Raw genomic sequence first — 13596 nt, 5'->3', positions numbered from 1 at the left:
TCTCACTAGCCTAGGCAACGAGGACAGGAAGTTGGTTAGAGCCTTGTCCAGAACGAAACAGAGTTGAAGCGTGTCAAAAGTCGCCGGGGCCGGGGCGCGTGATTTTGGGGGGCGAGCCGCGAGGGCCATGCCGGGTGGGTGGGCGCAGCCCACATTGGCGGGAGACAGGCGGCGGTGCCGACTGGGCCGTGCCGGGCCACCCTCCCCGGGGGCGGGGGCAGGGGCAGAGACCCGCGGTCCCGGGGCTGGGTGTGAACTTGCCCCGGGGAAACTGAGCAGGCTGGGAGGCCAGCGAGGCCCGAAGCACACGGCCATGGCGCTGGGCAGCCGGCCAAGGCCAGCCCGCAAGGAGGGAGGTGTGGGGAAGGTGCTGCCAAGCCCCGGGAAGAAGACAACCCTCTGGGCCCAGCCCCTGACGCTGCCCCTCCAGAAAGGGAGAGGAGGAGACGGAGGAAGCCAACAAATCAGCGTGGAACCTCCCAGTGCCGAGATTAACGGCCAACTTTATTGTGCCGGTGGAGGGGGTTCAGGGCCAGCACTCGGGGACGGCGCACGGCTGGTCCCGTGGCGGCGTCCGGGCCGGCTGTAAGGATTTTGGGCCCGCCGTTGCAAGCGGGAGCGGTCTCGCGTCCGCACAGGCCCAGGGGCGCTGGAACGGCTGCTGCCCTGAAGTGGCGGGGAGCCGCAGGAGGAACCCGATGGCAGCTGGCTGGCGGTGCTAGGGCTGCTGGTCTCCGGTGCCGGGGAGCTGCAGGAGGACCCCGATGGCAGCTGGCTGGCGGTGCTGGGGCTGCTGGTCTCCGGTGCCGGGGAGCCGTGGGACAGCCCCAGCGCCGCCTGGCTCGTGGTGCTGCTCTCAGCACTTGGTGCTGCTACGCAGCTGCTCTCACGGCATCTTCTGGGCCGGCTGTAGGGATTTTGGGCCCGACGGTTCATCCGGGAGCGGTTTCGCGTCCGCACAGGCCCAGGGGCGCTGGAACGGCTGCTGCCCTCGAGCACTGGGGAGCCGTGGGACGGCTCTAATACCGCACGGCTACCGGTGCTGGGGCTGCTGGTCTCCGGTGCTGGGGAGCCGCAGGAGGACCCCGATGGCGCCTGGCTGCCGGTGCTGGGGCTGCTGGTCTCCGGTGCTGGGGAGCCGTGGGACAGCCCCAGCGCCGCCTGGCTCGGGGTGCTGCTCTCAGCACTTGGCGCTGGCACGCGGCTGCTCTCACGCCGTCTTCTGGGCCGGCTGTAGGGCTTTTGGGCCCGACGCAGCCAGCGGGAGCGGTTTTGCATGCGGTCGGGCCCAGGGGGGCTGGAGCGGCTGCTGCCCTCGAGCACTTGGGAGCCGTGGGACGGCCCTAATACCGCACAGCTACCGGTGCTGGGGCTGCTGGTCTCCGGTGCTGGGGAGCTGCAGGAGGACCCCGATGCTGCCTGGCTGCCGGTGCTGGGGCTGCAGGTCTCCAGTGCCGGAGATCCGAGAGACTGCCCTGATGCCGCCTGGCTGGCGGTGCTGGGGCTGCTGGTGTCGGGTGCTGGGGAGCCGTGGGAAGGCCCCAGTCCTGACTGGCTAGCGGTACTGGGGCCGGCGATCTCCGAGCTGGCACTGGAGGCTGTAAGGGGAAGCAGGAAGGTCAAGGGCACGGCCCCCCAGGCCCGGGGCAGGATAGGCCAGGGCGGTGCCCCCAGCCCTCCTGGAGCAGAGGGGCTCTGCCAAGCCCACCCTGGGCACCCGCTGGCAGGCCTTGCCTGGCCCCTGGCCCCAGCCCAGGGGCACCCGGGTGCTTTGCCTCTTACCGGTGCCCAGGCCAGCACAGCTGTTGCACTCCCAGCTGGCCGTGCTGTTCGTCAAGCAGGAGCAGCGTCTGTGGGTGCCCTCGGCAGCGCAGGAGCAGCACAGGAGCAGGTGCCAGGGCCTGGGGAAGCAAACGGGTTCATGGCTCTGAGGACAAAGTGACCGCAGCACGGGATTGTCCGGCAGAGTTCTTGTTCTTAGTCCTTGCGCTTCGAGCCCTTGGCGAGACAGGGATCCCGTGCAGAGCCCCGGGGTGCAGCTTTGGCAACTTACCCGTCTTCCTCTGCCTGCTCCCTGCCTCCTGGACAAAGGCACTCACTGGCATCGCAGCGGCTGTGCCTCTCGCTTAGTGCCGCGTATGCATGGCTGTTCTCCCATGATGGCAGTCTGATGGAGAAAGGAAAATTGATGAGCCCCTGCTGCCCCGGCACAAGGCAGATGCAGGGCGTCCCTGCTCTTCCCCCCCGGCCCTGTTTCCAAATCCTCCGTGAAGCTGAAGCCCAGACTCACGGGACAGTGGAGGGCCAGGACTGCTGGGGCAGGCCCTGGCACGGCACAGCGCTTGCACCCTCCTGTCTTGTGAGCCAGGCAGAAGGACACCAACCTGAAGGGGATCCGGATCCCCATGACGAGCATTTCCAAGAGAAATAGATCCTTATCTCTACAGAGGGGGCACTGGAAACGAGAAATGCCAGCGCAGACAGCCTGTCCCTGCAGGAGCAACATAAGGAGCATGAGTGAGGCCCTGGTGCTGCTGAGTGCCTGCTGTGCCCCGGGGGCGAGGGAACGGCTCCTACCTGGATGCAGCCCCTGTGGAACCAGGCGTGTTTGCACGCTGGGCACACCATGGTGCTGTAGGACTTTCTGTCCTCCACAGGGTCCAGGCAGATGAGGCAGGTGGTGTTCTCCTCCGGAGCCGCCTCCACTGCCTGCTCTGGGCGGTGCTCCCAGCAGAAGGACCTGGGGGGAAGAGGAAAGGGGTGGGCGAGGTGAGAAGCGCTGGGTCCTTCCGTGGTGGCGGCGAGGAGGGGAGAGGGAGGTACCTGTACTGAGGAAGGAACTGGGTGATGCATCCACCCTCCACGGCACAGGGGAGATGGAAGCTGCGGTCACAGCCCGTCTCCCGGCAGGTGATGGCGGCCCCGCTCTCGCCACAGACAAAGCAGCGCTGGAAAGAGCACAGCAGCCCCCATCAGCGGCAGCCTCAGGGCCTCCACAGCCAGCCCCACGCCTCCGGGCAGGGCGCAGGATGTGGCCGCTACGGGGTCACACCCCGCAGATCCGCCTGGCGGATGAGGCTCCTGTGCTGGAGCCGCTGTGGAGCTGCTGGGAGCGAGACTTTTGTCCCAGAGCTGCTTGGAAGGGCTGGGATTTCTTTCTCGGGGTCTGGGCTAAGCTCCCGCAAACCTCTCCTGGCACAAATCTCCCTGTTCTTGTCAGGTCCTCACCTTCTGTGCTGCCCGCTCGATTGTACGTTGAATGTCCTCAGGGAGAAATCCCATGAGTCCTACTTCCTTGTCCCATTGCTGAAAAAGCTCGTTGGCCAAAAACTGCAGAAGAGAAAAGACGAGGAGCTGATGAGGAGAGCGTGGCAGGGACAGCCTGTCGGAAAGCTGGAGGGAGCCCCGGAGAAACTCACCAGGCAAAACACATGGACACAGAGCCCTTGCTTCTCCAGTTTGTGCCCGCAGATATCTGGGTCGGCCTCTGCCCGGCGACACAGCAGGCATGCTGGAGGGGAGAGAGCAAATGCCACCAGGAATGAGCACCTCTGCGGGGCCGGGGGAAGCGTCCCTGAGGGATTGCCCCAAGGGCCTGCTCTGTCCCTGCCTAGCTGGCTGATGGGCAGGGCTGGAGGCCTTGGAGAGGAAGGGGGCACTGCGGGCACGGGTGTCCCAGCAGGTGCCCACTGCCCAGCCTGGGCCCCGCTCACTGAGGAAAGGAGCGGCCCTGCCCCGGGGGCGGCTGGGGAGCTCCTGCCTCCCCCTGCCACCGCTCTCGGCCCCACGCTGACCGCCCCGCCAACCCCTCTGCCAGGCTGCGGGAGGGATACTTTGCTCTCACCCTGCTCCATCGAGTCGGGGGCCTTCCGCTTCCTGGCGGACATGGCGCACGTCAACGGTGAGCGTTTGGAGAGTCCCTGTCCCAGCAGCGCCGGGGTGTCTCCTCCAACTGCTCCTCTGCTGACCCTGAGGGAGAAGCAGGACGCGGCTGAGGGAGAAGCGAGGCGCGGGCGAGCTTGCAGCCCAGGCCCAGAGCCCCGAGGTGTGGGGCCCCCCTCCTCCCTCGGCAGCCCCGCGCAAGGCCCGTCCCTCCCCTGCCCTCTCCTCACCTCACCAGGTCGCACTGACGCACGGCCTGAGCCCGGCGTTCCTTTTTGTGGGCTTGGCCCCGCGGGTCACCATGGCCGCTGTGACATCAGCACCGCTGGCCTGCGTGCGCCCCAAATACGGGCAGGGACGCCCTCGGCCACCGCCTCACAGGGGTGGGTGTGAAGTGCCGAGGCGGGGGCCCGAGCCCTCGGCACCCATGCAACCGGGGCGGCTGCTCCTGCAGCAAGTGCAGAGTCAAATGCCAGGTCCCCCGGGGCAGCCGTCGAGGGTGGCACTGTTGGCCGAAAGGCGCTTTTCAGGCAGCGCGACTCCAGGGCTCCAGCCCTGGCCGAGGGAAATCTCTGCTCCTGGCCCCGGCACGGGGAGCGCTGCCAGCAGGTGGGGGAAGGTGATCCTTCCCCTCTGCGCCGCACCGGTAAGGCTGCATCTGCAGTACTGCCTCCGGTTCTGGGCTCCCCGGTACAGGGGACAGAAGGGACCTTTGAGCCTGGCCTGGGCTCACACATGCCACCCGCTCAGACGCGGTGGGTGGCCGGGGCACAGCACAGGACCTCAGGACGGCCCCTAAATGTCGCAGGTGGCCCAACATCTTTCCCCTGAACTCCTTAGGGCTTTGGTGATGTGCTGCCTCCAGAGCAAAAGGCAGCGGGACCGCGAGCTGGGGAGTCACGGCGGAAATGGCCTTTTTCCATGGCAATAAGCTGCCTTTCAGAGTCAGCGTGAGCCTTTCCTTGGCGGGGTAGGAAACCGCAAGTGGCTGTGGGGCAGCTTCGGAGGCGGTGGGTGGGAGTGTTGATCTGTTTGAGGGTGGACAGGCTCGACAGAGAGGGATCTGGACAGGCTGGATCGATGCGCCGAGGGTTGTCAAGCATTGGCACAGGCTGCCCAGGGAAGTGGTTGAGTCACCACCCCTGGAGGCATTTAAAAGACGTGTAGACGTGGCGCTTAGGGACATGGTTTAGTGGTGGACTTGGCAGTGTCAGGTTAACGCTTGGACTCGATGATCTTAAGGGTCTTTTCCAACCTAAATGATTCAATTATTGCTTATTCACCATTTGATTGCCATTTGACTTTCATTCAACCATCGATTAATTACCATCTGATCATCGCTTAATCATTAATAAACCCCTTTTAGTTAACCCCACAAGGATGACTTCTCTGAATAATTCACCTGCGACACCAGGACAAAACCCAGACGGTGTCTCAGGCACGACCAGAGTAGGACAAAAGGAATGCGAAATCCAGTATCGGAGAATCCAGGCATCCAGGTCCGACATGCAACTCGGGACCGAGACAGAAACCGGAAACCCCAAGAAGCCCGTCTGCAATACTCGCTGGCTGACGCTGCTGAGAGTGACCAGAGGCTTCCCAGGCTGCCTCCTTCAGCTCCTGCTTTTAGCGTGTCCTCAGCCATCCTCTTCTACCAGCCACCTCCCAAGACAAACTCTGGTGCTCAGGGTTTCCTTCTCACCAGGCTTTCTGAGATTTCGCTCGGCCTTCCGACGCCAGGGCATTGCAGAGCTCCGTTAGCTAGATGCCGACAGAGGTGAACGGTGCCAGGGAACAAGCACCTCGGTTCAGAGCGAGGCTGTGCACGACCACAGCTCTTTGACCAGCTCCGTTGGAGCTCCGTTGCTCGGGAGTGCCTCGGAGCTCCCATCGCAATCCCCCTGAAGAGCACTGCCTCTTCTGGCCATGTCTAGACCTCACGTCTTCCCAGTCACAGCAGTCAAGAATAGAAGGACAAAGTGCTGCCACCCAAGTTCTCTTTTGGACCCCCTATACCTCCTTTCCTTCCTGATTGCCTCTTCGTTGGCAGAAAAGCCCATCAGGCCTCCCGGGTTCCCCTGCCTTCCTCAGAGAGGACAGCTGCTCCCTACTTTAATGGATCGACTGTCATGCTGCATTAAGGCCTATTATCAGGCACGCACCGTAAGACCACCTGTGGTTTGCCTGAAGAGCAGAGGGCTGTTCAGACCTGTACAGCCACCCGACGGGATTCCCTTTGCGCTTTGGTCACCATTCTTCTTTGATCCAGCCTTCTAGCTCTCCGCCAACTTCCACAGAGCTGTTCAGCAGTCACTCTGCAACCAAATCTTTTCTCCTTCCTGCGCTAGAAAGGTACTTGCTGGTCTCCAACAGGAGGGAAATCCTTTTGGGTGGCTGACATTTCCCAGGCCCCTTGTTACCCTCCCGTAGAGCACATGTGATTTTTTTGCTCTAAAGGGCGTCTGACGGGACTCAAGCCCTCAGTAAGAGGTACTGCTCTGACTCTCCTGAGCTCTCTGGAGTAAATTCCTTACCCGGTGTTTGCAATCCCTCTTAAAAAGGATTTCTTGGCTTATACCGCAAGAGGGAAGCCTTCGGTTGGTACAGCAGCAATCCCGTTGGGGAACAGGACCCGGAACTGGGGAACGGGGAACGCCCTTTGCCTACTGTAGAAACACAATCTACAGAAATCTTCATGCCACAAATACAGACGTGACACCGAACTGAACTTTTAAAGAAGAGCAGCTTTGCCACTTTGGCACAATTCTCACTAGCCTAGGCAACGAGGACAGGAAGTTGGTTAGAGCCTTGTCCAGAACGAAACAGAGTTGAAGCGTGTCAAAAGTCGCCGGGGCCGGGGCGCGTGATTTTGGGGGGCGAGCCGCGAGGGCCATGCCGGGTGGGTGGGCGCAGCCCACATTGGCGGGAGACAGGCGGCGGTGCCGACTGGGCCGTGCCGGGCCACCCTCCCCGGGGGCGGGGGCAGGGGCAGAGACCCGCGGTCCCGGGGCTGGGTGTGAACTTGCCCCGGGGAAACTGAGCAGGCTGGGAGGCCAGCGAGGCCCGAAGCACACGGCCATGGCGCTGGGCAGCCGGCCAAGGCCAGCCCGCAAGGAGGGAGGTGTGGGGAAGGTGCTGCCAAGCCCCGGGAAGAAGACAACCCTCTGGGCCCAGCCCCTGACGCTGCCCCTCCAGAAAGGGAGAGGAGGAGACGGAGGAAGCCAACAAATCAGCGTGGAACCTCCCAGTGCCGAGATTAACGGCCAACTTTATTGTGCCGGTGGAGGGGGTTCAGGGCCAGCACTCGGGGACGGCGCACGGCTGGTCCCGTGGCGGCGTCCGGGCCGGCTGTAAGGATTTTGGGCCCGCCGTTGCAAGCGGGAGCGGTCTCGCGTCCGCACAGGCCCAGGGGCGCTGGAACGGCTGCTGCCCTGAAGTGGCGGGGAGCCGCAGGAGGAACCCGATGGCAGCTGGCTGGCGGTGCTGGGGCTGCTGGTCTCCGGTGCCGGGGAGCTGCAGGAGGACCCCGATGGCAGCTGGCTGGCGGTGCTGGGGCTGCTGGTCTCCGGTGCCGGGGAGCCGTGGGACAGCCCCAGCGCCGCCTGGCTCGGGGTGCTGCTCTCAGCACTTGGTGCTGCTACGCAGCTGCTCTCACGGCATCTTCTGGGCCGGCTGTAGGGATTTTGGGCCCGACGGTTCATCCGGGAGCGGTTTCGCGTCTGCACAGGCCCAGGGGCGCTGGAACGGCTGCTGCCCTCGAGCACTGGGGAGCCGTGGGACGGCTCTAATACCGCACGGCTACCGGTGCTGGGGCTGCTGGTCTCCGGTGCTGGGGAGCCGCAGGAGGACACCGATGGCGCCTGGCTGCCGGTGCTGGGGCTGCTGGTCTCCGGTGCCGGGGAGCCGTGGGACAGCCCCAGCGCCGCCTGGCTCGGGGTGCTGCTCTCAGCACTTGGTGCTGGTGCACGGCTGCTCTCACGCCGTCTTCTGGGCTGGCTGTCGGGCTTTTGGGCCCGACGCAGCCAGCGGGAGTGGTTTTGCATGCGGTCGGGCCCGGGGGGTCTGGAGCGGCTGCTGCCCTCGAGCACCTGGGAGCCGTGGGACGGCTGCAATACCGCACGGCTACTGGTGCTGGGGCTGCTGGTCTCCGGTGCTGGGGAGCCGTGGGACAGCCCCAGCACCACCTGGCTCGGGGTGCTGCTCTCAGCACTGGGTGCTGGCACACGGCTGCTCTCACGGCATCTTCTGGGCTGGCTGTCGGGCTTTTGGGCCCGACGCAGCCAGCGGGAGCGGCTTCGCATGCGTTCAGGCCCAGGGGGTCTGGAGCGGCTGCTGCCCTCGAGCACTTGGGAGCCGTGGGACAGCCCTAATACCGCACGGCTACCGGTGCTGGGGCTGCTGGTCTCCGGTGCTGGGGAGCTGCAGGACCCCGATGGCACCTGGCTGGCGGTGCTGGGGCTGCTGGTGTCGGGTGCCGGGGAGCCGTGGGAAGGCCCCAGTCCTGACTGGCTAGTGGTACCGGGGCCGGCGAGCTCCGAGCTGGCACTGGAGGCTGTAAGGGGAAGCAGGAAGGTCAAGGGCACGGCCCCCCAGGCCCGGGGCAGGATAGGCCAGGGCGGTGCCCCCAGCCCTCCTGGAGCAGAGGGGCTCTGCCAAGCCCACCCTGGGCACCCGCTGGCAGGCCTTGCCTGGCCCCTGGCCCCAGCCCAGGGGCACCCGGGTGCTTTGCCTCTTACCGGTGCCCAGGCCAGCACAGCTGTTGCACTCCCAGCTGGCCGTGCTGTTCGTCAAGCAGGAGCAGCGTCTGTGGGTGCCCTCGGCAGCGCAGGAGCAGCACAGGAGCAGGTGCCAGGGCCTGGGGAAGCAAACGGGTTCATGGCTCTGAGGACAAAGTGACCGCAGCACGGGATTGTCCGGCAGAGTTCTTGTTCTTAGTCCTTGCGCTTCGAGCCCTTGGCGAGACAGGGATCCCGTGCAGAGCCCCAGGGTGCAGCTTTGGCAACTTACCCGTCTTCCTCTGCCTGCTCCCTGCCTCCTGGACAAAGGCACTCACTGGCATCGCAGCGGCTGTGCCTCTCGCTTAGTGCCGCGTATGCATGGCTGTTCTCCCATGATGGCAGTCTGATGGAGAAAGGAAAATTGATGAGCCCCTGCTGCCCCGGCACAAGGCAGATGCAGGGCGTCCCTGCTCTTCCCCCCCGGCCCTGTTTCCAAATCCTCCGTGAAGCTGAAGCCCAGACTCACGGGACAGTGGAGGGCCAGGACTGCTGGGGCAGGCCCTGGCACGGCACAGCGCTTGCACCCTCCTGTCTTGTGAGCTGGGAAGGAAAAAACCAACCTCCTGGGGAGTCGAATCCCCATGGTGAGCATTTCCATCAGAAATCGATATTCATTTTGACAATGCGGGCAGCAGAAGCAGGAGAAGCCAACGTGGATAGCCTGATTCTGGATGCAGCCCCTGTGGAACCAGGCGTGTTTGCACGCTGGGCACACCATGGTGCTGTAGGACTTTCTGTCCTCCACAGGGTCCAGGCAGATGAGGCAGGTGGTGTTCTCCTCCGGAGCCGCCTCCACTGCCTGCTCTGGGCGGTGCTCCCAGCAGAAGGACCTGGGGGGAAGAGGAAAGGGGTGGGCGAGGTGAGAAGCGCTGGGTCCTTCCGTGGTGGCGGCGAGGAGGGGAGAGGAGGTGTGAAGGAGCCCCAGATCGGCCTCCCCCACGAGGGCCGCCTGTCCTTACCTGTAGAGCCCAAAGAACTGGGTGGTGCATCCACCCTCCATGGCACAGGGGAGATGGAAGCTGCGGTCACAGCCCGTCTCCCGGCAGGTGATGGCGGCCCCGCTCTCGCCACAGACGAAGCAGCGCTGGAAAGAGCACAGCAGCCCCCATCAGCAGCAGCCTCAGGGCCTCCACAGCCAGCCCCACGCCTCCGGGCAGGGCGCAGGATGTGGCCGCTACGGGGTCACACCCCGCAGATCCGCCTGGCGGATGAGGCTCCTGTGCTGGAGCCGCTGTGGAGCTGCTGGGAGCAAGACTTTTGTCCCAGAGCTGCTTGGAAGGGCTGGGATTTCTTTCTCGGGGTCTGGGCTAAGCTCCCGCAAACCTCTCCTGGCACAAATCTCCCTGTTCTTGTCAGGTCCTCACCTTCTGCGCTGCCCGCTCGATTGTACGTTGAATGTCCTCAGGGAGAAATCCCATGAGTCCTACTTCCTCATCCTGTTGCTGAAAAAGCTCGTTGGCCAAAAACTGCAGAAGAGAAAAGACGAGGAGCTCATGAGGAGAGCGTGGCAGGGACAGCCTGTCGGAAAGCTGGAGGGAGCCCCGGAGAAACTCACCAGGCAAAACTCATGGGCACAGAGCCCTTGCTTCTCCAGTTTGCGCCCGCAGATATCCGGGTCGGCCTCTGCCCGGCGACACAGCAGGCATGCTGGAGGGGAGAGAGCAAATGCCACCGGGAATGAGCACCTCTGCGGGGCCGGGGGAAGCGTCCCTGAGGGATTGCCCCTGCTCTGTCCCTGCCTAGCTGGCTGATGGGCAGGGCTGGAGGCCTTGGAGAGGAAGGGGGCACTGCGGGCACGGGTGTCCCAGCAGGTGCCCACTGCCCAGCCTGGGCCCCGCTCACTGAGGAAAGGAGCGGCCCTGCCCCGGGGGCGGCTGGGGAGCTCCTGCCTCCCCCTGCCACCGCTCTCGGCCCCACGCTGACCGCCCCGCCAACCCCTCTGCCAGGCTGCGGGAGGGATACTTTGCTCTCACCCTGCTCCATCGAGTCGGGGGCCTTCCGCTTCCTGGCGGACATGGCGCACGTCAACGGTGAGCGTTTGGAGAGTCCCTGTCCCAGCAGCGCCGGGGTGTCTCCTCCAACTGCTCCTCTGCTGACCCTGAGGGAGAAGCAGGACGCGGCTGAGGGAGAAGCGAGGCGCGGGCGAGCTTGCAGCCCAGGCCCAGAGCCCCGAGGTGTGGGGCCCCCCTCCTCCCTCGGCAGCCCCGCGCAAGGCCCGTCCCTCCCCTGCCCTCTCCTCACCTCACCAGGTCGCACTGACGCACGGCCTGAGCCCGGCGTTCCTTTTTGTGGGCTTGGCCCCGCGGGTCACCATGGCCGCTGTGACATCAGCACCGCTGGCCTGCGTGCGCCCCAAATACGGGCAGGGACGCCCTCGGCCACCGCCTCACAGGGGTGGGTGTGAAGTGCCGAGGCGGGGGCCCGAGCCCTCGGCACCCATGCAACCGGGGCGGCTGCTCCTGCAGCAAGTGCAGAGTCAAATGCCAGGTCCCCCGGGGCAGCCGTCGAGGGTGGCACTGTTGGCCGAAAGGCGCTGTTCAGGCAGCGCGACTCCAGGGCTCCAGCCCTGGCCGAGGGAAATCTCTGCTCCTGGCCCCGGCACGGGGAGCGCTGCCAGCAGGTGGGGGAAGGTGATCCTTCCCCTCTGCGCCGCACCGGTAAGGCTGCATCTGCAGTACTGCCTCCGGTTCTGGGCTCCCCGGTACAGGGGACAGAAGGGACCTTTGAGCCTGGCCTGGGCTCACACATGCCACCCGCTCAGACGCGGTGGGTGGCCGGGGCACAGCACAGGACCTCAGGACGGCCCCTAAATGTCGCAGGTGGCCCAACATCTTTCCCCTGAACTCCTTAGGGCTTTGGTGATGTGCTGCCTCCAGAGCAAAAGGCAGCGGGACCGCGAGCTGGGGAGTCACGGCGGAAATGGCCTTTTTCCATGGCAATAAGCTGCCTTTCAGAGTCAGCGTGAGCCTTTCCTTGGCGGGGTAGGAAACCGCAAGTGGCTGTGGGGCAGCTTCGGAGGCGGTGGGTGGGAGTGTTGATCTGTTTGAGGGTGGACAGGCTCGACAGAGAGGGATCTGGACAGGCTGGATCGATGCGCCGAGGGTTGTCAAGCATTGGCACAGGCTGCCCAGGGAAGTGGTTGAGTCACCACCCCTGGAGGCATTTAAAAGACGTGTAGACGTGGCGCTCAGGGACATGGTTTAGTGGTGGACTTGGCAGTGTCAGGTTAACGCTTGGACTCGATGATCTTAAGGGTCTTTTCCAACCTAAATGATTCAATTATTGCTTATGCACCATTTGATTGCCATTTGATTTTCATTCAACCATCGATTAATTACCATCTGATCATCGCTTAATCATTAATAAACCCCTTTTAGTTAACCCCACAAGGATGACTTCTCTGAATAATTCACCTGCGACACCAGGACAAAACCCAGACGGTGTCTCAGGCACGACCAGAGTAGGACAAAAGGAATGCGAAATCCAGTATCGGAGAATCCAGGCATCCAGGTCCGACATGCAACTCGGGACCGAGACAGAAACCGGAAACCCCAAGAAGCCCGTCTGCAATACTCGCTGGCTGACGCTGCTGAGAGTGACCAGAGGCTTCCCAGGCTGCCTCCTTCAGCTCCTGCTTTTAGCGTGTCCTCAGCCATCCTCTTCTACCAGCCACCTCCCAAGACAAACTCTGGTGCTCAGGGTTTCCTTCTCACCAGGCTTTCTGAGATTTCGCTCGGCCTTCCGACGCCAGGGCATTGCAGAGCTCCGTTAGCTAGATGCCGACAGAGGTGAACGGTGCCAGGGAACAAGCACCTCGGTTCAGAGCGAGGCTGTGCACGACCACAGCTCTTTGACCAGCTCCGTTGGAGCTCCGTTGCTCGGGAGTGCCTCGGAGCTCCCATCGCAATCCCCCTGAAGAGCACTGCCTCTTCTGGCCATGTCTAGACCTCACGTCTTCCCAGTCACAGCAGTCAAGAATAGAAGGACAAAGTGCTGCCACCCAAGTTCTCTTTTGGACCCCCTATACCTCCTTTCCTTCCTCATTGCCTCTTCGTTGGCAGAAAAGCCCATCAGGCCTCCCGGGTTCCCCTGCCTTCCTCAGAGAGGACAGCTGCTCCCTACTTTAATGGATCGACTGTCATGCTGCATTAAGGCCTATTATCAGGCACGCACCGTAAGACCACCTGTGGTTTGCCTGAAGAGCAGAGGGCTGTTCAGACCTGTACAGCCACCCGACGGGATTCCCTTTGCGCTTTGGTCACCATTCTTCTTTGATCCAGCCTTCTAGCTCTCCGCCAACTTCCACAGAGCTGTTCAGCAGTCACTCTGCAACCAAATCTTTTCTCCTTCCTGCGCTAGAAAGGTACTTGCTGGTCTCCAACAGGAGGGAAATCCTTTTGGGTGGCTGACATTTCCCAGGCCCCTTGTTACCCTCCCGTAGAGCACATGTGATTTTTTTGCTCTAAAGGGCGTCTGACGGGACTCAAGCCCTCAGTAAGAGGTACTGCTCTGACTCTCCTGAGCTCTCTGGAGTAAATTCCTTACCCGGTGTTTGCAATCCCTCTTAAAAAGGATTTCTTGGCTTATACCGCAAGAGGGAAGCCTTCAGTTGGTACAGCAGCAATCCCGTTGGGGAACAGGACCCGGAACTGGGGAACGGGGAACGCCCTTTGCCTACTGTAGAAACACAATCTACAGAAATCTTCATGCCACAAATACAGACGTGACACCGAACTGAACTTTTAAAGAAGAGCAGCTTTGCCACTTTGGCACAATTCTCACTAGCCTAGGCAACGAGGACAGGAAGTTGGTTAGAGCCTTGTCCAGAACGAAACAGAGTTGAAGCGTGTCAAAAGTCGCCGGGGCCGGGGCGCGTGATTTTGGGGGGCGAGCCGCGAGGGCCATGCCGGGTGGGTGGGCGCAGCCCACATTGGCG

The 13596-nt window shown here is 63.1% G+C and overlaps 1 protein-coding gene and 1 pseudogene across 1 annotated transcript; both read right to left on the bottom strand.

The window, feature by feature from the left end:
* Positions 1 to 491: 491 nt before the first annotated feature.
* On the bottom strand, positions 492 to 4185 carry LOC143164321 (E3 ubiquitin-protein ligase PHF7-like; annotated as a pseudogene).
* Positions 4186 to 7138: 2953 nt separating this feature from the next.
* On the bottom strand, positions 7139 to 10974 carry LOC143164320 (E3 ubiquitin-protein ligase PHF7-like). Its single transcript, XM_076346786.1, has 10 exons — positions 10907 to 10974; positions 10634 to 10758; positions 10216 to 10307; positions 10025 to 10126; positions 9620 to 9744; positions 9221 to 9490; positions 8890 to 9003; positions 8619 to 8737; positions 8120 to 8434; positions 7139 to 7230 (listed from the first exon to the last, which is right to left on the bottom strand). Exons 1-10 carry the CDS (start codon positions 10972 to 10974, stop codon positions 7139 to 7141), a joined length of 1422 nt encoding a protein of 473 aa, XP_076202901.1.
* Positions 10975 to 13596: the final 2622 nt, after the last annotated feature.

The sequence above is a fragment of the Aptenodytes patagonicus genome, chromosome 8 (assembly GCF_965638725.1).
Source record: "Aptenodytes patagonicus chromosome 8, bAptPat1.pri.cur, whole genome shotgun sequence".
NCBI lineage: Eukaryota > Metazoa > Chordata > Aves > Sphenisciformes > Spheniscidae > Aptenodytes > Aptenodytes patagonicus.
Note: the sequence above shows the minus strand (reverse complement) of the source record. Positions and strands in the feature narration are given on the sequence as shown.

Excerpts from the sequence above, each read along its gene's own strand:
- LOC143164320 (XM_076346786.1), bottom strand. The coding sequence starts at position 10,974 with ATGGTGACCCGCGGGGCCAAGCCCACAAAAAGGAACGCCGGGCTCAGG. Across the intron at positions 10,759-10,906 it reads CCGTGCGTCAGTGCGACCTG|GGTCAGCAGAGGAGCAGTTG; the intron begins GTGAGGTGAGGA and ends CTTCTCCCTCAG. Across the intron at positions 9,491-9,619 it reads CAGTTCTTTGGGCTCTACAG|GTCCTTCTGCTGGGAGCACC; the intron begins GTAAGGACAGGC and ends TCTTCCCCCCAG.